The sequence below is a fragment of the Pungitius pungitius genome, chromosome 16 (assembly GCF_949316345.1).
Source record: "Pungitius pungitius chromosome 16, fPunPun2.1, whole genome shotgun sequence".
Taxonomy (NCBI): domain Eukaryota; kingdom Metazoa; phylum Chordata; class Actinopteri; order Perciformes; family Gasterosteidae; genus Pungitius; species Pungitius pungitius.
In genome coordinates this window covers 16,912,051-16,931,797 of record NC_084915.1, presented here as the reverse complement: position 1 = coordinate 16,931,797, position 19,747 = coordinate 16,912,051, and the positions used below count along the sequence as shown (strand labels likewise).

The 19,747-nt window shown below is 48.9% G+C and overlaps 3 protein-coding genes and 5 non-coding genes across 9 annotated transcripts; 4 read left to right on the top strand and 4 right to left on the bottom strand.

Moving 5' to 3' along the window:
* Positions 1-1,652: 1,652 nt before the first annotated feature.
* On the bottom strand, positions 1,653-1,724 carry trnae-cuc (transfer RNA glutamic acid (anticodon CUC)). The gene has a single exon. It is a non-coding gene; the product is annotated as a tRNA-Glu (tRNA).
* A 393-nt stretch (positions 1,725-2,117) lies between these two features.
* On the top strand, positions 2,118-2,189 carry trnaw-cca (transfer RNA tryptophan (anticodon CCA)). The gene has a single exon. It is a non-coding gene; the product is annotated as a tRNA-Trp (tRNA).
* A 384-nt stretch (positions 2,190-2,573) lies between these two features.
* Positions 2,574-6,945, bottom strand: ncf1 (neutrophil cytosolic factor 1). Its single transcript, XM_037468561.2, has 11 exons — positions 6,862-6,945; positions 6,702-6,782; positions 6,525-6,600; positions 5,010-5,175; positions 4,873-4,919; positions 4,631-4,753; positions 4,271-4,378; positions 4,066-4,183; positions 3,301-3,414; positions 3,032-3,210; positions 2,574-2,908 (listed from the first exon to the last, which is right to left on the bottom strand). The coding sequence occupies exons 1-11, from the start codon at positions 6,931-6,933 to the stop codon at positions 2,763-2,765; spliced, it is 1,230 nt and encodes a 409-aa protein (XP_037324458.2). The 5' UTR covers positions 6,934-6,945; the 3' UTR covers positions 2,574-2,762.
* Positions 6,946-8,064: 1,119 nt separating this feature from the next.
* trnav-cac (transfer RNA valine (anticodon CAC)) lies at positions 8,065-8,137 on the top strand. Its single transcript has one exon. It is a non-coding gene; the product is annotated as a tRNA-Val (tRNA).
* A 523-nt stretch (positions 8,138-8,660) lies between these two features.
* On the top strand, positions 8,661-8,733 carry trnav-aac (transfer RNA valine (anticodon AAC)). The gene has a single exon. It is a non-coding gene; the product is annotated as a tRNA-Val (tRNA).
* A 670-nt stretch (positions 8,734-9,403) lies between these two features.
* On the bottom strand, positions 9,404-9,476 carry trnav-cac (transfer RNA valine (anticodon CAC)). Its single transcript has one exon. It is a non-coding gene; the product is annotated as a tRNA-Val (tRNA).
* Positions 9,477-9,640: 164 nt separating this feature from the next.
* Positions 9,641-11,433, bottom strand: mrpl22 (mitochondrial ribosomal protein L22). The gene is made up of 7 exons (XM_037466765.2): positions 11,338-11,433; positions 11,197-11,239; positions 10,840-10,969; positions 10,590-10,655; positions 10,335-10,412; positions 10,112-10,181; positions 9,641-9,937 (listed from the first exon to the last, which is right to left on the bottom strand). Exons 1-7 carry the CDS (start codon positions 11,360-11,362, stop codon positions 9,729-9,731), a joined length of 621 nt encoding a protein of 206 aa, XP_037322662.2. The 5' UTR covers positions 11,363-11,433; the 3' UTR covers positions 9,641-9,728.
* A 117-nt stretch (positions 11,434-11,550) lies between these two features.
* gemin5 (gem (nuclear organelle) associated protein 5) lies at positions 11,551-19,716 on the top strand. Of its 2 annotated transcripts, none has more exons than XM_037466764.2 (26): positions 11,551-11,886; positions 12,265-12,419; positions 12,494-12,675; positions 12,985-13,136; positions 13,324-13,422; positions 13,662-13,794; positions 13,893-14,058; positions 14,141-14,353; positions 14,711-14,796; positions 14,870-14,952; positions 15,063-15,199; positions 15,276-15,349; positions 15,454-15,635; positions 15,734-15,873; positions 15,982-16,153; positions 16,223-16,432; positions 16,509-16,694; positions 16,770-16,865; positions 16,934-17,071; positions 17,174-17,321; positions 17,407-17,526; positions 17,606-18,077; positions 18,151-18,313; positions 18,413-18,791; positions 18,929-19,016; positions 19,119-19,716. In XM_037466764.2, exons 1-26 carry the CDS (start codon positions 11,745-11,747, stop codon positions 19,281-19,283), a joined length of 4,281 nt encoding a protein of 1,426 aa, XP_037322661.2. In that variant the 5' UTR covers positions 11,551-11,744; the 3' UTR covers positions 19,284-19,716. The 2 variants fall into 2 exon arrangements, with proteins under 2 accessions (XP_037322661.2, XP_037322660.2); XM_037466763.2 differs by having other exon boundaries at positions 13,321-13,422.
* Positions 19,717-19,747: the final 31 nt, after the last annotated feature.

Sequence of the window (19,747 nt, the reverse complement as noted above, 5' to 3'; positions counted from 1 at the left end):
TCTTGGTCCTGATGGACATTTTTTATGTAAATTGTGACGTAGTGGTTTTATATATTTTACTTTGAAGGCATACGAACATCACTTAATATCCTGTCCTGTTTGGCTGAATTTTGTGAAACTTGACGAACTTTTCTGCAGCAGCCAAGAAGCCTCTGCAGAGGAGGCAAGATGAAGAAACACTGAGAGTCTAACTCGCCATTCTGTCCTTTGTCCTGTATGAATGAACGCTCAGTGACCTCCTTCATCATTATACGATGAGCATATTACTGCAGCACTGCCTGTGTTTAAACAGGCTGCTGCCGGAATTTTGTCTTCATAAACCGTTTTATCTCACATTAATGTCAATATGATTATGATAATTATATAACCCTCTATGGCATACTGTTGCCCTCAGGCAACAAACCAGTTTTTGGACCTTAACACTGCCCCTTTATTTTTTTAATTAATAAACAATGCATAATATCTCACCAGACATGTCTGTGTCCAATCAAATGAGGGACCAAAGTGGGTGAGACCGTTTCTCTTGGGGTGAAGCGTTTTTTTATGGCTGCCAAGTTGCATGGGACAGAGTGCCACAAATCGGTAAGACAAATCTAACTTTTTAACCTGTTTGAATTGAAATAACTTAATTACAAAATGTTTACATGTGCGTGAGTATGTAAGGAAGTATCTTTGATAGTTTAAATACTTATATTGTTATAATTTCTTTATTAAAAATGTGTTTTCTGGTTTGTTGCCTCAAGGCAACACTGTGCAGTTAGGTCATTGACCATAGTCAATGTTTTTGCTTTACCAACTAATGATATTGACGGGGAATGGACACAAGAACATTTTATGGCCAAAGGGGTTCAGGATGGAGCAGTTAGGGCCCTTTCGTCTGACAGCTCGATGACAGTGACGAGGACATTAAGCGTGAATGTGGATGTGGATCCTTTGAGCAGAAGATGGCCATGGTTGGAGAAACCCCTTTGCATGTTTTCAAATGGTATGATAATGGTATGACACTGGAGCCCACCCAGTCAGAGGTTGAGAGGTGGGGTCGCAAGAAGAAGATGCTCCTCAAAGTCTCCTGCCCTGCGGCGGTAAAGATATATAATAAGAATGTGGGTGGAGTGGATCTTCTCTTTACACTTTCAAGTCCTACATCGCCGAAGGCGTATGCAGAAGTGGACAATTGGATGCTTAAATTAGTTTACAAGTTTTGTATGTGAACATACAGTGTTGGTAATTTCATTTCTTTGTTGGTATATTTTGTATGTGATGTTATATTGTCATTGTTTGGGGTCAATGTTGTGAAAATAAACTCTTTCTAAATGAATACATTGCTTATTTGACTTATTTCATTTATTATATTTGCAAGATAAAACCTTGGTGTTTCTATACCCTCACAGCATAATGTTGCCCTGAGGCAACAAACCAAAATCAAGTCGGGGGGGGGGTGGGGAGACATAAATCAGGGAGCCCCAAGCTCCCCAAATAAGGGAGGAAATATTGAGCCTCCAAAAAAAAAGTCATGCCATAGAGGGTTAATTCTCTACTCAAAATTGTGTCCTGTTGACCCAATTTTGTTACAATTGTTAATTTGTTCGGATTTAGCAGCTATCTTTGTTAGCAAGATAGCTTTGAAGGAAAAACCCATAACAAAAGAGCAGTTCCCTGACCGGGAATCGAACCCGGGCCGCGGCGGTGAGAGCGCCGAATCCTAACCACTAGACCACCAGGGAAAGCTGAGGGAGTTGTCGCACGTTACTTTACTAATATTACAACTTTGTGACCTGGCAGTTCTTACGTCATATGTCCACTTTTCGGCTTTAACGCTTTCCCTTGTTTCTTCGGCGGAGTGAGATATGCGGTTATCGTAGCTTCAAGTTAAGTTGGCACAACATTCATTTCTTCCGTGTACAATATCTCTGTTTCACGTTATCGACGTCTAACGTAACGTTAGAAAAGTAACGTTAAGTTAACATGCTTTCTCATAGCGGACTAAGCCAGCTTAATTGTTAGCATAAAGGACGGATAAGCATGCAAGCTAGCGGTTTTATTGGTTTGTCTTAAAGTGTCGTCCATATATATGTGTGTTTTAGTTCATATAGCCGAGACTCCAGCTCATGCTGAAGGACCTCGTGGCGCAACGGTAGCGCGTCTGACTCCAGATCAGAAGGTTGCGTGTTCAAATCACGTCGGGGTCAAATCTTTTTGTCGCCATGTGTTCATTTTTCTGCTACGGATCTGTAGAGTTCTTCAGAACATTCGCATACATATCAGACGTGGCGGCTGATGGTAGTAACAGTCACTTTGTAAAAGATTGTAAAAAAAATCCCTGTAATACCACGTTTATTATCCCCAAGTAATTTACTTCAGCAGTGTTTACTTCCCTGGTACTTTAGCCTACTTCTTGTATTTAATGAACAGCCAAATAGTGAAAACATTTGAGCCTAATTTGTGCTGGAGGTAGTTGAGGTTTTTTATAGACAGACCTACATTGTCTGTAACTTCCTCCCTACTTGTCCCAAAAAACCTCAAGGGATATTTTATAATCATATAATCCATCATTTAAAGTCTGTGCAGAGAAGAATTCGAGAAAATAGTGTAGGTATGAATTTTTAGTTTTATTAAATATTTATTAAGCAAATACATTTACTACAAAGTTAACAATCAGAAATTGCAACAACAACAAAAAATCAGGAAGAAAACACGAAATCTCATGTTGCTCATCGTGACCTTCATGATTTCTCTTGGTCTGACTGCAGTGGATCCCGACGCTAGCTGCTGGACCCGATGGAGCCGACTCTCTTGCAAGTGTTGTCGCTGCAGCGCTCCAGGATGAGCTCGGCACTCGGCCGGGGGGGGACGACCGGAGTCTCCTTCCTGGGCTCGCTCTCCGAGCCGGACGACTCGGGGATGTTGTCTGTCGGTCACAAATCACGCCGTCGTCAGGTGTGCTTTCTGTTGGACTGTTTCCTGAATGCCTCCTACCATGTTTCTAATTGTTAACAATTCACAATTCATTGTGTTTCGTGTTTTGCGTTACCCTGGATCTTCCTCTCCCTCAGGGGCGACTTGGCGGCGCTCTTGGCCCCCCCGCGGGGCTCGCCCGCCGGGGGGCCTCCTCTCTGCTGCAGGTAGCGGCGGCTGTTCCTGCGGTAGGCGTCCTGGCTGAGCCGCTGGCGGGCCTTGCTGTGGATGCTCTTGGCGTTTCGGATGGTGGACCTGAGACCCGGAGGAGGAGGACGTGCGGGTTGTAAAGGCGCGTCGTTCATCCGAATCGAATTGTTGGTTGCACGAAACGGCGGCGTTTACCTGCGCGGCGGTAGTTTCTGTCCCTGCGGGTTGGACCTCTCTGCTTCGGACAGCTCTCGCTTGCCGGCCTTGTGCAGGAACATGGAGGGGAAATGACCGGTCTCTTCTCCTTTCCTGTGAAAATGTCCACATTTACTAAGAGACTCGTTTCAGAAGGTTTCAAACCCGCAGTGGAGATGTTCACAGCTGTGTGTGAGCTTCCTCTTCGTGGGCGGTATTTAAGAGAAACAGGTGTCTGGTAAAATCGGTTTACGATTACACTATATTTTTAATAGTTTCCCCTCTTTAACTTATTTAAGTACAAGCAAACAAAAGCAGTCAAAAAGGAGCTGCTGGTTCATCGCTGCCTCCATGTGAGTTCCCTGTTTTTTTTTTGATGAATCCAAATGAACGACAATTGAACTCCTCGATGGCACTTTTTTGCATTAAAGCTTTTTTGTTAACGTGTCTCATACTGAAGAAATACTTTATCTGTTGCTGAGATAACGGGCCAACATGCTAACAATAAAATAGTGATATTTTATAACTAGTTTACCAATAATGACTGATAATGTTGGGAAATATATAAGAAATATGTTTAAATAATTAAATGAATTAATCTTCCAGTGAAGAAAAGAAATTTTGCGTTTAAAGAAAGAAGAGAGCAAATATGTTATAATAATAATACAAATAACAAATAAGAAGCCATTTAAAAATTAAAATATTTGAGTGCTAGCATTTCAGGTTTTTCCTCATCGTGTGTGTGTGTGTGTGTGCGTGTCATACCTGACGACCCACCAGCCGTCCAGCAGCTTGTGAATGACCGTGATGGTTTCACCGAGCTCCAGAGAGATCTCGTCCTCCTGCTCCGCCTTGTAGGCTCTGGCTGTGACAAACCGCTCTCCTGCAGAGACACAGAGGCGCCGTCAGGAAAAAAAGGCCGACGCCGCGTTTCTCAATCGACACACACACCACGGGCGCGCAGGCTCGCCTTCGTAGTTTGGCTCGTCTTCCTCGGCCTCCTCCGGCCCGTCCAGGGGCTCCAGGTAGGACGCAGGAATCCAGCCCCGCTTCGACTCGTACTGGCAGAACCACCAACCTGAGGGCGACAGCAGGACCTCAGAACTCCAGACTCAAAAAAACTGCAGGAAGATTTTTTCACGTTAAAGCGACTTTTATTCTGTGTAGATTCTGGCGGCCCCTGTGGATGGAAGTGGTCACTGCAGTTATTTTTTTTATAAGTATTCGTGACAAGAGATGAATTATTCTGCATCATGCATCCTCTGATCGATTGGAGCCTTCTGGAATCTTTAGTGAGAGTTTTAGGTTTCAGAGCCGAACTCTCGCTCACCGTTCTGATTTTTCTCCACAATCTCCACCAGGTCCCCGGTCTGCAGGTTGATCTCGTGTTTGGAGGTCTTCTCGAAGTCTGCGATCACTCTGTAGGTGTCCAATATGATGGGGCCAGAAATCACTGAAAGGTAAAAGAAAACCACAACGTCACTGACTTTTTTAACACGTTAAAATTTCACAGGAAACCAAATGTTTGTAGGATTCCGTGAATCAGCTGAAGCGGTTTGGAATGATTCTCACCGGACGCGTTTCCTCTGACCAACTCTGTGGTCTCGTTTCTTTTCCCCCTGAGGAGCAAATGACGCACGTACGGTTAGACTCCTCATAGACGTAGAAGCGTGTGCGTGTGTGTGTGTGTGTGTGTGTGTTGCACTTACGCGTTTGGGGCCGCGGGGTTCTCGTCCTCGGGTCGGACGGCGAGGAAGTGGGCGAGGTGCCTGCTGCGGGAGATGTGAGGCGGCAGGTTGACGAGCGCGTGGCAGTACTCGGCCAACGTGATCTGTCGGGTCTCTGGAGACTTCTCGCTGATCAGCCACCGCGGCGCTGAGGGACACAAACACAAACCACGTGACGCGCCGGTTGTCATTGTGGAGGGCCGGGTTCCCAAGGGACGCCATTTTTACACGTTTATACAGAGAAGATGCTGCATTTTTTAAATGCAGAGATATCTGGAGTCCAAGATCGGAAAAAAGCAGAATCAAATCTTCATATTTATCTTCAAGTCCTGAGCTTTGACAAAAGTATTCCTACTTGTTAACAGAGTAATATTGATACACACATCAGATTTACAAATGAATCAACTACTAGATATCCTGTTGCATCCTGTTTTGTTTTGTTGTAAAAAGCACCACACTGAACTTTGCGATGTTGGAAAGTACAGAACATCCTTTAGATAAGTCAAACTACCTCAAAGTTGTACCTGTGTCAAGTTATTTTCTTCCACTGCTTTCAAGAAGTACACGTTTTCACAGAATTTCCACAGGTGTTGCACCACAATTGTGGTCTCGGTTTTTCTCGTTCTTTACATTGCAACACGTTTGCAACCTTGCTTACATTGCTTTTGTAATCCAAATTCCACGGAGGGGAAGCGAGGTCTTCAAGAGAACTGGACCCGAACACCTGTAGCGGAACGGGAACAGAAACCTGCCCCGCTCACACCTGGCTGTCCTTAAAAAAAGGTCTAAATCTCCAGAGCTGGTTGCACTTCTTCTGATGCCTCTCCGTTGAAGAGAGTCAGATGAGAGGATGGACATCGATCTCATGTCTGTGTGCACATCACTGAGCTGGAATCAAGGGGTGCTTAGCTTAGCTTAGCGCTTAGCTTAGCGGTTCAGTTGGTGAGTTTGTTTGTGTTACCGTGTAACTTAAATGAATCTGATCTCAACTCACAAATCAGTCCCTAAATGCTTTGCTCAACTAAGGACTTTATTTTTCATTTTTCAGCTCCACAACATTCAAGCTGGTTATAATTAGATAATATAAATAATCACCTATTTCTGTCCATTCAAATTTTCTTTTGTGGGCTACTTACCTTGTTCCTCATTTTTAGTCTTTTTTATTTTCTTTTATCTGACTTTAACTGCTGATAGCCTTCCTCGCCCCCTCCCCCTCCTCCACCCTTATGTGGACATCAGTGATTGCAACTGTTTCGGTTGCTTTAACAAATACCAAAAAAGAGAAGTGGATTCACCCAAACGTTTAAAATAACCTCTTACAAGACCACTTACAAGAAAAAGATCTTAGAAATGTCTTATTTAGCTACTTTGCGTTTACATCAGTTATCTTTTAGTACTGGTTTCAAAGGCTAATTCATTCTATGACATTTAGTTTTGTGTCTCCCACAACTCCATTAAATAAAGCTTTAATGTAGACCCCATAATTGTTATTATTACCTGGTAATTTAGGGATGATTCGGTCCTTCCTTTCTATCTCGCCAGACTCAATGGGAAACATCTCCTTCAGAGATTTCTGCGACCAAAAACATAAAGCGTTAAAAGCCTTTTGTTTTGTTTTTTTTACTCAATACTTAGTCAGCAGAGCTTTTATTTTGTAGTAGTGAAGGAGCTCACGTGGAAGGTGTAGATCTCGGGATACGTCCTGTATATCACCTTCTCCGCGAGGTCGCTCCATTTCACCATCAGCATGTACACCTGCGCACAGCACATCACACTTTAACACAAGCAGCAGATGTTACCTCGGCAGCGTGGGTGCGTCTGGTCTGGAGCTTACGTAGTGCTGACTCGGGTACGAACGCTTCTCGAAGCCCAACAGCTCCACGTGTCTGACGTAGGTCTCCTCCATGCTGAGAGGCAACTGAGATGAAGCACAACAAACACCGGGCTTTTATACTCTGTGTGTGTGTGTGTGTGTGTGTGTGTGTGTGTGTGTCAGTTCCTCTTTACAAGTCAACGAAAGTCTTTTGAATTCATCGCAGAGAAAAACAATAAGGAAATACTTTTTCCTTCAATCAGCTGTTTCAATCCGTTGTAAAGATGATGGTGATAAGTATTGTACTGAAGCACAGTTTTGAGGTTTGCTACTAAAGTATTCACATTATGTGCAACTTCCTGCTCCAAACCCCTCCAGTAATGTTGTGCTTTTTACTACGTTTATGGTAAAGCTTCTTTACAGACTCAGATTATACATATATAAACTGTAACTCAACTTAGAGATCATGTTGTACTCTTATAGATTCTATTCGCTCCATGTTTCTTATCAGTGATGTCATTGTCAGTACGAATATTTGTGTATTTTATTTTTTCTCTACTTACCATCAAGTTAAGAATTTCCCATGGAGCTGTTTCTCAAATGTCCAGAGGGGGAATCCCCCAGTGGTGCCACAACACATCTGTTGTGTCATTCAACATCTTCACTTGTGGCTTTCAGCTGAACTTGTGATTTCCAGAATCAGGCAATAGGGAACACACACACACACACACACACACACACACACACACACACACACATGAATAAACGTCCCTTTCTGGAGTTGAAGAAACCATACTATTTTTTGCTGTTAACGTTCACCTACGCTAAAAAGTGATGAATTGCTTTAAGCGACATTTTTATCAATGCGGTTCAACCTTGTGATAGTTCTATTTATAGCAGTGTTTCTAAAACATTTTAAAATAGCAGCAGTTGACCTTGTGCTATCATTTGTTAGTGCTACGGTTTGCTAGTGTTTTAGTCAAGGTAGAGTATAAATATAAGTTGTTCAAAATAAGGAAAGCTGATTTGTAATTGTATGGAGGTGAGCGTGTTTACCTAGAGGCCAGCGATCCCTAATTCCTTCGTAATATTGGAAATCAGAACATTTCAATAAACAACCAAAATGATTCGATTGACCTTAATGACCGAACGAACAAAGATCATAAATAATATCTGACCATGGTTTGGAATTTATACCCAGATTTGGACATGTACTTTCACCGCGTTTCCGTAGTGTAGTGGTTATCACGTTCGCCTCACACGCGAAAGGTCCCCGGTTCGAAACCGGGCGGAAACATCATTTTATTTTTTGGACGGAACGGATTTGTATACGTTAACACGACAGTATTTTAAAACGTAGTCTTTAACGGCAATAAACAATACACGCATAAACCAAAAAATATTTTAAAAAATGAGTAAGGAACCCACCATAAAAAGTAAAGGACACAACTCCCACCGAGTTCCACGTGCTGCAGCATTTTGAATCAACTGGACAGAGTAGAAGAATAAAATACATTAAAAAGAAAATAAAGATTCCTAAGACTTTCTGATGCTTTAGCTGTAAAAAGTTACGGCCGGGTATTCATCCAAAGACCTTCTCGGGACTTTCTCTTTCCGTCAAGCCAGGAGAGAGCACCGGCAGACGGCTCACCCTCACCGAACCTCTCGCTGTGTGGAAGTCCCGCTCATCGGCAAAGTGTGTATTCAGATATATATGCCGTAGCGTTGCTGATATACAGTATGTCGTTGAATACATATTCCCAACTGCATGTCATATCTAATATATTACAAATATATTTTAGAATTGGAAGCAGAATACAGTTTCCGTAGTGTAGTGGTTATCACGTTCGCCTAACACGCGAAAGGTCCCCGGTTCGAGACCGGGCGGAAACAATCTTTTCTTCTCCCTTCATTATTACAGAAAGATGCAGAAACAGCAAACAAGCTGAGCTGTAAGTGATTTAGGATCCTCAGGCCGTAGAAATAAATGAATAAAACCTGACCATCATTTGCCTGTCATGACTCAAGAGCAGGACACATTATTGCATTATTGCATCTCTCTGCATGAATAACCGGTGCGTGAATGCTCTCCGCCCACTAGCGGCCAAAGATATATTACATCCGTAGTGGATCAGAACTACCGTAGAGAATGAATACAAAACTTTTTAGGGATTTTAGCTAAAGAATCAAAAGGAAAACTCAGATTCGATTCGCAGACGGGAATTTTCTTTGTGATGTGGTTTTACTTGTTTTTATCATAGTTGATTCAGAATGCTGCAGCACGTGTATTAACCAGCGTCCTTGCAATGGCTTCCTAAATCGAGAATAGAATTCAAAATACTCCTTCGCACCTACAAGGTGCTGGTGATGCACCGTCGTCTCTTAAGGCTTAGAGAGCTAGGATAATTTAATTCTTCACTAACGTCAGACACTCGGCTCCCCTTCACTTTCTATGTTGGTTGCCTTACTCCTTTTAAAACTTGTATGTACATCTATTATTCATTGGTATTTTCAATATTGTTGTTAAAGTATACAAATTCATTACGTCAAAAGACTAAAGATGTGTTTCCGCCCGGTTTCGAACCGGGGACCTTTCGCGTGTGAGGCGAACGTGATAACCACTACACTACGGAAACGAGATGAGTAGGGCATGTCAAGCCACTCCCTAAGTCTCTAATTATGCTCCTGTGATATTTAGTTAAAAGGTGGGAAGCAATTCATCTCAAATTTCTGATGTAGTATAGTAAAAATGTCCATATTTCTAAAATGAAATAAGATGTAATGCTATAAGATCTCATAATAGTTTCTTTCATTTTTTTTATTTACAAATTTCAAGTGAAACATAAACACAGTAAAAGTAGCATGTTAATTATGATGGGAGGAGACGTCTACAGGCTGTGGATGATTGTTCGGTCCTTGAGGCTCTGGACGTACTCTTTGGCCTGGTCAAAGCTCGTCTTCTCCTCAATCTTGGGCGGCGATCCCTCCACCAGCTTCACAAAGTAGTGACAGTTAACTTTGTCCATGACGCCAAACCTCCCTCTGGCGTGGTAACGGATCCGCTTCAAGTACATCCCTTTACCGGAGAAGGACTCAGCTGGGAGATAAAAACAGAGAGAGAATGGCTGAAAGCACATTTTATTTAAAACGTGCAAAAAGGGTAGATTTTTAGTTTTGTCTTTCAGTCGCAATTCCCATTAGTCACAATAACTAGGAGCTAAGCCATAATTTTCACCGCAGTCTCAACTGGTTAATGGTATTTTACACTTACCCACATACAGGTTGGATTTGTACTCTACATTGTGATTCTTGACCGCCATCTCTTGAGCTTCCTCAAGAACCTGAGCAAACACACAAAAAGCTGTGACATCTATAAATACACTTATGGTGGATTGGTGTGATGGGGGAATTTGTCAAAATAATCAATGATTAAAAAATAAAAAACAATACGAGAAGGGGAAACGGTGATGAAAGGTGAGCATGCACCTACGGACCTCTTTCATGATCTTTGCTCCCTTCTTGTCGTTGAACGACAGCTGTGCGATGGCCTCATCGATGCTCATCCCTCGGATCTGTGAAAGAGAACTAACCGTGTGACTTGTGTTTTCTACCACCATGTGTAAGTGAAACCGGACCACAGGGGCCCTCTGGGCAGAATGGCAGCAAACAGCCGGATCAATTATCAATTAACATTTGACTGTGGCGGTGATATGACTATTGATGAGGGCATTCTCGGCTGTGGGTCTCACCATTTTGGCCAGGTACCACATCTTGTCTTTGCTGTACTTGATCTGCCTCCGGCTGTGATGGACCTCCTGAGGGGGTGGGGGCACACAGACATTTTAAGAGACAACTTAAAGTGTGAGGCTTATGGAACCAAAACCACGTGATTAACATCCCAAAGACACTCTAAAAGGATGGAAGTACTTAAAAGTGACACCTCGCCGGGACGTCCCGTCACTGTGCAACTTCGCACCGCGAGAGGATGGAAAGACTTACTGCTGGTCTGCGATCCTCGTCTATTCCCTGCGGGGGATACACCTTCAGGTTACTCCTCTCCCAGTTCTTTGACTCCAGCGGCGTGCTGGTGTGGAGACATGCCAGCTGCTGGGGATGGAGAACCTGTAACCTGGAAAGACATTTGTTATCTGCCTCATGTATGCAATCGTATCTCACGTGTGATCAGTTTGTGGTGTTGTGTAGACGACTTGCAAACACGTTTAGACATTTCTACGTGCAAAACGACCAAACAAAGTTGGGACAACATGGGTCAAATGTGTCCTTCCGCAGAGACGTTGAGCTGCTGAGGTAACGTTAACGTGAGCTACGATGCTCTATCTTACTGGATGAACGTACCTTGAATGCAACACTCCGGATAGATTCCTAATAAACGCCATACCTGAAAACAAAGTACAAACCCCTTTAAATGCCGCCGCCAGTCACTATAAATGTCATAACATGGCACTTTTGTGAAAAACTAGGCTGCATTTCTCCTACCATGTCCTGTCATTGCAGTCGCCATCTTGCATTTTTACGACACTATCGTGTCTGCTTGACGGTAGTCATGTTTACAGCCTCAACAGAGATATTTGATCGTTTTTGCTGAATATTATCCATAATACTATTATAGTTAAGGTGTTTAAAAAGTAATGTTTGAGAGAATAAGCTAAACGTGGCGATGGTTGTTATATATAAAAAAACAATTTATGGACGAAACAGCAAACTCGAGGTGGTTTGACCCAGCTGGGATTCCGTATTCGGCACCGGCAGGATTTACGACACCACGCTGTCCGTACGGCCGGTGATGTAGTTGCTACGACAGTGCAGCTAACATGTGAGAAGTTTGGTTTCACCAGGCAAGACTTTCTCGTATCATTCGTACACTTTAAGCGAATCGAGGCGTCATGCACGAAAGGTCCCTTCCCGCTTCTCCCAACTGGTACTGCTCGCGCTCCAGTGACGTCAACGACAGCGGTTTGTTGGGCGTCGGAGCCAAAAACGTCATCTTTCTGATTGATGTGTCCGCATCGTCCTGCAGGGTCACAGGTGAGCTCGAACAACCCGCTACACACAGTCACCGCGGTTCTCGCCCCGCGCCCTCTGTACAGCTAAGCGTTAACGTCCAGGTGATCGGATCCCCCCCAGGGAGGGAGGGAGGGAGGGGGGGTCGATTCCAGCTGACCGAAGGGAAACGGACACCTGGATTGATGGGTGACACGCCCGGTCTGATGCTGCCTTAATATTAGGGATTAACAAATACATTAGATGTGCTTAACTAAAGTATCTAGAAGTAGACGTCCTCCTGGACAGTGGAAGGTTATGATTGGCATTTTTATAAAATAATTTAAAAAAGCTCAGACTGGCCCAGATGATGGCCCTTTTTTTTTTTGCCTAATCCCTCCTCTCCTTTCCCGGCCATGGCAGGGGAGCTCGTCGGCCACAAGGACCTGGTCTCGGGCTTCTCCTTCTGTCAGCACGCAGGGCAGAGTCACGTCTGCGTCAGCTCCTCCGGCGACGGGACGGTTCGCTTCTGGGACTCCGACAGCAAGCTTTTAATCCGGGAGCATGCGGCTCACCAGGTGAGGGTCCGGGCAGCGCTGCACCTTTACATTTGACACAGAGGATGTCTGATTTTTTTTATTTATTTTTGCAGACCCCGGTGGCGGCGGTGCACTGGTCTCCAGTGGACAAAAACCTGGTGGTGTCTGGGGACGAGAAGGGCGTCGTGGTGTGTCACTGGCACAACACGGGAGACACGGCCAGCTTCTTCCCGGAGCCCCGCACCATCTTCTGCCTCACCTGCTCCCCTCACACCTGGAGCTCCGTGGCCGTGGGGTGAGAAGGCCACAAATTATGATCCCAACCAAAAGTTAGTGGGGCTTCCAAGTGTAGTGAGCTCCTACTTTTTATGATATAGATTTATGAATTTAATTTGAAATCATTTTCACTTTTGAACCTTTTTTTAATGCAAAATATAATGATTAGAATCCTCTTTATTCGCCACGTATGCTCATGCATTCGCAGATTTTGTACATGTGCTCTCTATTAGAAAATCAAAATACATCCAGTAACAAGCGAAATACAAAAGAAATTGAGAAAAGGGAATATATATATATGATTAGTGGCGTCGTCATTCTGTCCAAGGTACAAAGATGGGATGATCGTGCTGATCGACGTGAGCAGGAAGGGCGAGGTGATGCACCGTCTCCGTGGACACGAAGATGAGATCCACTCGCTGGCGTGGTCGCCGGTGGCCAGCGAGGAAGTCCTGCAAAGCCGACCCGAGGACCCGGAAGGTAGCGGGGCGCATGTCATGAGGGAAATAATGACAAACAACAGTCCTGCTCTGGTTTCGGTGCACGGTTGTTTTGCCTTTGCTCAAAGCAGTGGCAGCTATTTCCTTTTTTTTTTTTTTTAGATAACTCAATTTTGACAATTTTCCCCGCCCTCCTCCTCCTCTTCCTCCTCCTCCTCCTCCAGCAGCAGCCGGCGGGGCGTCTGCAGGAGACGAGAAGGGCTGCTATCTGGCGTCTGGCAGCAAAGACCAGACGATGAGGATCTGGAGCTCGGCTAAGGGAAAAAGTAAGCGATTCTTTCCGGGTTTGAGCTGCAACGTGACGGAAGTGGGAAAGAACTCTCAAGACAGACCTTGTTTATTCAGAATGATGAAAAATGTAATATTTTTTTAATTTAATTGCAAAACAAGCTAAAGTCAGCATTAAATTCAGCATCTTTAAATTCTGATATTATTTGAATTCATTATTTTACGACACAGCTTAATCGATGACACCCCCACCACCCCGCCCCCCCCCCCCCCCCAGGTGTGATGACCCTGAAGCTGCCGTATCTGAAGAAAAGAGGCTCGGCGGTCGACCCCGGGGTCAAAGAGCGACTCTGGCTCCACGTCCACTGGCCGACGGGACGTCCTACGCAACTGGTGTCCAGCTGCTTCGGGTACACACACACACACACACACACACACACACACACACACACACACACAGTATTAGTCACTCGACAGTGTCTCACGCGTTGGACTCATCTGGCCCCAGCGGGGAGCTGGTGATGTGGGACCTGACCAGGACGGGGAAGCAGAGGTGGACTCTGCTCGGGACGTCTTCCGAGGGACAGAACCACAGCCGGATCGTCTTCAACATGAGCTCGGTCCGCCTGCAGGACGGCCGGGAGCTGCTCATCAGCACCTCCATGGACCGGGAGGTGGGTCACCGCTTTGCCTGAATGGGGGGGGGGGGGGGTGGTGTCGTGCAAAGAGCCATAAGAGCCTGTTGTTTTTTTCCAGATCAAATGCTGGGACCTGGCCTCTTTGGACTGCTGCTGGACTCTGCCCACCCTGGGCGGCTTCGTCTACGCCCTCACCTTCTCCCCCGTGGGGGCGGGGTGTCTGGCGCTGGGCGTCGGCGACAACATGATCCGCGTGTGGAACACGCTGACCACCCAGAACCAGTACGACACCAGGTCCTTCTGGCAGGGCGTCAAGTCCAAAGTCACAGCGGTGAGAGCGTTTCACCAGCGAAGCACCGACTTCTTCTGAATGCATTTGTTTTATAGGATTTCTTATACAGTCTTATACAGTCTATGCATATTTATGAAATAATTAGTGGAAAACGGGGTGTTAATAGCGTCTAAATGTTTTAATATGCTTGGACCGTACAGACTCTTTTCAACCAGCCACGACATTTTAGAAGGACATTTGTAAACTTTCCATCATTCAAACAGTCAATTTCTCCATGTATAGTTAGAGGCTGATGACACTCAATGAGATCAGTAACCACATAATGGCGAGCTGACACCAACCAAGCTCAGCCTCCTTTCATCAAACCACATAAACAAAGCGTCTCTTTTACTGCAGCTGGCGTGGCACCCGAAAAAAGAAGGAACCTTGTCTTTTGGGACGGACGACGGCAAAGTGGGCATCTTCGAAGTCTTCGCTAACAGGTGAGGTGAATTGTGTAAGAGGTTCTTTTTGGTTTCCATGTCTCCAACAGCTCTGCTTCGTCTCCTCCCTCAGGCCTCCTCAGATATCGAGCTCCTACCACAAAAAAACTGTGTACACGCTGGCCTGGGGCCCCCCCGTGCCCCCCGTGTCGTTCGGTAAGTTCCTACTCCAGCTGGTTCCCACGTCGCCATCGAAGCCAAAGGACTTTGGTGTTTTTGGAAAAAGGGTCCACGCCACAGCTGTGTGTCCCGTGTGTGACGCTCAGGTGCAGCCGGAGGGAAGCCGTCCCACAGCCTGTACAGCTGCGCCGGCGAGGGCGTCATCCTGCAGCACGACCCGTCCAAGCTGAGCGGGGAGGCCTCGGACATCGACAAGTTGATCCAAGACACCAACAACATCCAGGTGAGGGAGGAGGGAGGGAGGGGGGAGGGGGGCCAAATGTGATCGGGTTATGACGGCGAGCTCCGCTTCCCAACAGCACAAGCTGTCGCCGCACACCGACCTCAGCTGGAAGCCCGATGGGAAAGTGGTCGCCATCGGCAACGAGGACGGGTGAGTGAGCGCACGGGTCCGACCCGGGTTAAAAACAAAAAAACAAAAACAACAACCCCAAGTGTGTAGCCTTCATGGTCCAGAACATCGGGTTGTGTGAGCAGGTGTGTCGAGGTGTACGCGGTCCCCAGCCTGCAGCAGCTGTGCAGCATCCAGCAGCACCACAAGATCATCAACACGCTGCGGTGGCACCACGACCACGACTCGCCGCCGGAGCTGCACTGCCTGCTGGCGTCGGGCTCCAGCAACGCCACCGTCTACGTGCACGACCTCCGCGCCGTCATAGGTGGGCGGAGCAGCCGGCGTCACGCCTCCTCGATTTCGTAGCTCCTTTTTAGGCGTTGACTTTTGTGCCTCCCCCCCCCCCCCCAACCCCCCCATCAGAGAATCCCCCAGAAAGCCCGGTGGTGCTGACGGAGCCGTATCGCCGGCTGTGTGGTCACACGTCTAAAATCACCGGCATGGCCTGGAGTCCACACCACGAGGCCCGGCTGGTCACCGTGTCGTACGACGGCACCGCGCAGGTCAGCAAGGGGCCACTGTGAGGGGGGGGGGACCCGTATGTTACCATGTGATCTGGTACACTTGCTTTTAAAGTAGTGAGTCCATTGATGTCGTGTTTTGCGGCCAAGGTGTGGGACGTGCTGCAGGAGGAGCCTCTCTCCAACTACCGCGGCCACGTGGGTTACCTGCTGTGCGTGGACTGGTCGCCCGTCGACCCGGACGTGATCTGGACCGGAGGGAAGGACTTCACGCTGCACGAGTGGCGCGTCTCCAAACAGGAGTTCACGAGGCCACCCAAAGGTACCACGTCTCTCTCTCTCTCTGTGTGACCAGCAGAATGTAACGCCCCCACGCGCCTTTTCCTCTCAGGGAAGAAGATGGTCGACCTGAGGGAGAAGATGAAGGCCAATCCCAAGAAGAAGAAGAACAACAACAACAAGAAGGCGGCCGGAGGAGCTGCTCCGCCGCAGACCAACGGGGAGGCGGTCACAGGAGGAGAGAAGGCGGGGCCGGGGGCGGAGCTGTCTGCTGAAGAGGACGATGAGGTCGGCCCAGCGAGCAGTCCTGCACCTCCGTCAGGTGAGAGGGGGGGGGCACTCGTAGACGGGGGGCTGTCGGGTCTTCGGCTTCTAGCTAACGGAATCGTGTGTTTCAGCCCCGTTTGAGGTGCAGCGGAAGTCTTTCGCTGCCGTCAAAAGCAAAGAGAAGCCAGGTGAGCTGAACACGCTGAAGAAGAAGAAGCCTCGCTCCATGCTGCCCGTCAGCACCGCCATGGACCATCGGCCCAAAGAGGAGCTGCTGCAGGACTGCGTGACTCTGGCCTCCGTGAGGCACGGCGCCGGTGAGGCTCCTCCCCCTGATGCTTGGCTTCCAGCGGTGAGGCTTTGCGTGCGTTAACTGAACCGTGTGTCTCCAGCGCCCCCTGCAGGCTGCGTCCCTGGCCGAGGAGAGCACATCCACCTGGGCCTCTTCTCCGACAGGCCGGCTCTGTGTCGCATGTTCCAGGCAGAAGGTGCGTGGGTTCTGATTCGGCCCCTTGATTTGCGCCGGGCAAAAAACCTGAATCTCCTTTCTTTCCAGAGGAGGCTCACGTGGAGGCGGGTCACTTCGACTCGGTGGTGTACCTGCGGCTGTGGAGCGGCGACCTGGAGGGGGCGCTGCAGCTCGCCACGGAGAAAGGAGAGCTGAGTGACCACCTGCTCTCCGTGGCTCCCATGGGTACGGCGGCCGCGCCGCGCTCGCTTCCATCGGCAATCCGCGCCGGGTGACACTGCAAAAAAAAAAAATGAACGCCGTTGCACTTTGTCCTCCATTTGAAAGCCGGGTTCGCGGCGTGGAGCCGGACGGTGGAGGCCTACGTCAAGCAGCTGTGCCTGCAGGAGCAGTACCTGAAGGCGGCGTCCCACCTGCTGTCGATCAACAAGCTGTACGAGGCCGTCGACCTGCTGCGCTCGCACAAGCTCTACAGGTTCGGCCTCGTTATTTCGATTGTGTTTTGAATGTTGACGTGCGGCGCTGACGTGTGTCGCCCCCCCCCCCGTGCTTCCTGTCAGGGAGGCCATCGCTCTGGTCAAAGCCCGGCTGCCGGCGGATGAGCCCGTCCTGAAGGAGCTGTACACCTGCTGGGCCGCCACGCTGGAGAAGGACGGACATTTCTCCGCAGCGGCCAAATGGTGAGACGTAAGCGATCTGCCGGCGTCGCTGCCTGCCCCCCCCCTCCCCCCATTTACACTTTCAATTGTTTAATTCCAGCCACCTGGCGGCCGGGGCCAGCTTCGACGCGGCTAAAGTCATCGCCAGGAAGAACGACGTCCCCTCGCTGAGGGCGGCGGCCGGTCTGGCGAGAGTCTCGGGGGAGGCGGCTCTGGCCCGGTCGCTGGCGCTGAGGTGCGCCAAAGACCTGGCCGCCGCTCGGGACTGGATCGGCGCCCAGGACATCCTGAGCGGGCAGGACGGCCTGCTGGCTCACAGGCTGCACCTCTGCGTCGCCGAGCTGATGGGCGCGACGCTGGCGGACCGCCAGGCCGCGCCCCAGCCCGCCGCCCGCAGCCACCCGTGGGCGTCGCTAGGCAGCGGCGGCATCCAGGGCCGAGTGAGAGACGTGTGGGAGACGCACTTTGGCGTTTCGCAACATTCCGCGGGGCCCCACGGCGCCGGAGCGCTTCTGCAGGAGCTGGAGTCCGCGGAGAGTCCGGCGCCCACCGCCAACGTTCCGCTCGGACAGGTACGAGCGGCGATTGTCCCGCGGGCGGGTTTCGCAGAGATTGACCCCCCCCTCTGACGTCTCTCGTCCTCAGGTCCAGCTGCACGCGTCCCTCCATCTGACCTGCGCCGCGCTGAGCTCGCTGCTGGGCGCCGATGGGCCGCTGGTGAAGGAGTTGTGGCGGGCGGCGGCCTGGTTCAGGGAAGCCGGACACTTCGGCGTCTCCGCCGAGCTCTGCAGGCTGCTGTTCCCCGACCGTACGTCTCGTCCGTCCTCACACTTGGACTCTCATTGGCGTTGTGATGCCTCTTCCTTCCTGTTCCCTGATTCCCTTTCGCCCTGTTCTTTTCCCCCAGATGACGTCGGTGTTTGTTCCGAAGTTCTCCGCCTCGCAGGAGAGGAACCGGAGGCTGCTGCCGCTGCTGCGAGTCTGCAGGCGTTTGTCCATTACCATCGTCTGTACGAACACTGGTGGAGCGACTCCACCCACGTCGACGGGCCGGAGGGTGTGGCGGCGGCGAACGGAGACGCGGCGGAGGAGACCCGGCCGCGCGGCGGCCTGGACCCGGTGGCGTCGGCGCTTCTGTCCGAGCGCCACGCGGCCTGTCAGGCTGCCCAGAGGTCGGTGGGCGAGATCCAGGAGCGGCTGGCGGCCATGGTGCTGAAGCACAGTCGGGCTCAGCTCCACTCCGGGGAGGCCCCCGCCCCCCAGGAGCCCGCTGACGCCGAGCGACGGTGAGGGCTCGGCTGCCGTCGGTGATGAATCGTTGTTGTTTTATGAAGCTGCGAGTGGCCAGGTGACCTCCGTGGCCCCGCCCCGCAACATTCTGCTCGGTGGCTTGGATTGAGCGTCTGTGTCGTCTGTCCCTCAGCCCCGAGGAGCAGGAGACTCTGCTGTCTTTGTCCACCAAGATGGCCGAACACCAGAAGCGGCTGGGCGACCTGCCCGACGCGCTCAAGGTACAACATTCAGCAGATGGGGGGGGGGGGGGGGGTGGGCCCGCGCGTGTTTAACCTCGTCAGAGAAATACACGTTTCTTCTCATCTTCTGTGTCCTCTCAGGTGTATCCTCACCCCGACGTGGTGGAATGCTGCCTGGTCCTCCTGCACCTCAGTAAGTCTTCAGCCTCGGTGTCAGAGTCGCTGCAACAAAAGGCCAAAGATCTGCTGAGCAAATACGGAGCGGAGTCGTCGGCCTGCAGAGCCGCCCGGAGATTCCTCACCTGAACCCGGAGGGAAGCTCTTCCCCTGTACAGCTTTTGGTTGAATAAATGATGAAATGCATTTAGTTTGAGTCCAGTCTACAGAAGCTGTACTTGATAACCATTTGTAGGGGACATGTAAGGGTCTGCTGTGTGTTTTTTTTTACATGTTGTAATGATCAGATTAAACATTCTTTCTCATACGGTCTGTCTACATGTACCTGTATTAACGCCTTTTAATGTGTGGAGATACTTGACGTTTTCACATCCATCAGCACACAAATCATTTTAAAACTCAAACCGTGGCGTATGACATTTAACTGACAAAACAAAGCGTTGGACTTGTCCAGGTCCAAAGATGACGTCTTATATTCTCACCAACCTTTCCGGTCCCACACTTCGATTATATTGTACTACTGGTAATATTATACCAGGACTTTCAAAGATTATTTATCCCACAATTTTAACGTTATTGTGAAAGGTCTGAAA

What these genes read in the sequence shown, in the direction of transcription:
- ncf1 (XM_037468561.2), bottom strand. Translation starts at nt 6,933, where the DNA reads ATGGAGGAGACCTACGTCAGACACGTGGAGCTGTTGGGCTTCGAGAAG. An exon ending in CCGAGATCTACACCTTCCAC is followed by an intron (nt 6,601 to 6,701) that starts GTGAGCTCCTTC and finishes TTTTGGTCGCAG; the next exon opens with AAATCTCTGAAGGAGATGTT. An exon ending in GGTCAGAGGAAACGCGTCCG is followed by an intron (nt 4,754 to 4,872) that starts GTGAGAATCATT and finishes TTTACCTTTCAG; the next exon opens with TGATTTCTGGCCCCATCATA.
- mrpl22 (XM_037466765.2), bottom strand. Translation starts at nt 11,362, where the DNA reads ATGGCGACTGCAATGACAGGACATG. An exon ending in TGTGGTACCTGGCCAAAATG is followed by an intron (nt 10,413 to 10,589) that starts GTGAGACCCACA and finishes TCTCTTTCACAG; the next exon opens with ATCCGAGGGATGAGCATCGA. An exon ending in CAAATCCAACCTGTATGTGG is followed by an intron (nt 9,938 to 10,111) that starts GTAAGTGTAAAA and finishes TTTATCTCCCAG; the next exon opens with CTGAGTCCTTCTCCGGTAAA.
- gemin5 (XM_037466763.2), top strand. Translation starts at nt 11,745, where the DNA reads ATGCACGAAAGGTCCCTTCCCGCTTCTCCCAACTGGTACTGCTCGCGC. An exon ending in CGACCTCCGCGCCGTCATAG is followed by an intron (nt 15,636 to 15,733) that starts GTGGGCGGAGCA and finishes CCCCCCCATCAG; the next exon opens with AGAATCCCCCAGAAAGCCCG. An exon ending in CGTACGACGGCACCGCGCAG is followed by an intron (nt 15,874 to 15,981) that starts GTCAGCAAGGGG and finishes TTTGCGGCCAAG; the next exon opens with GTGTGGGACGTGCTGCAGGA.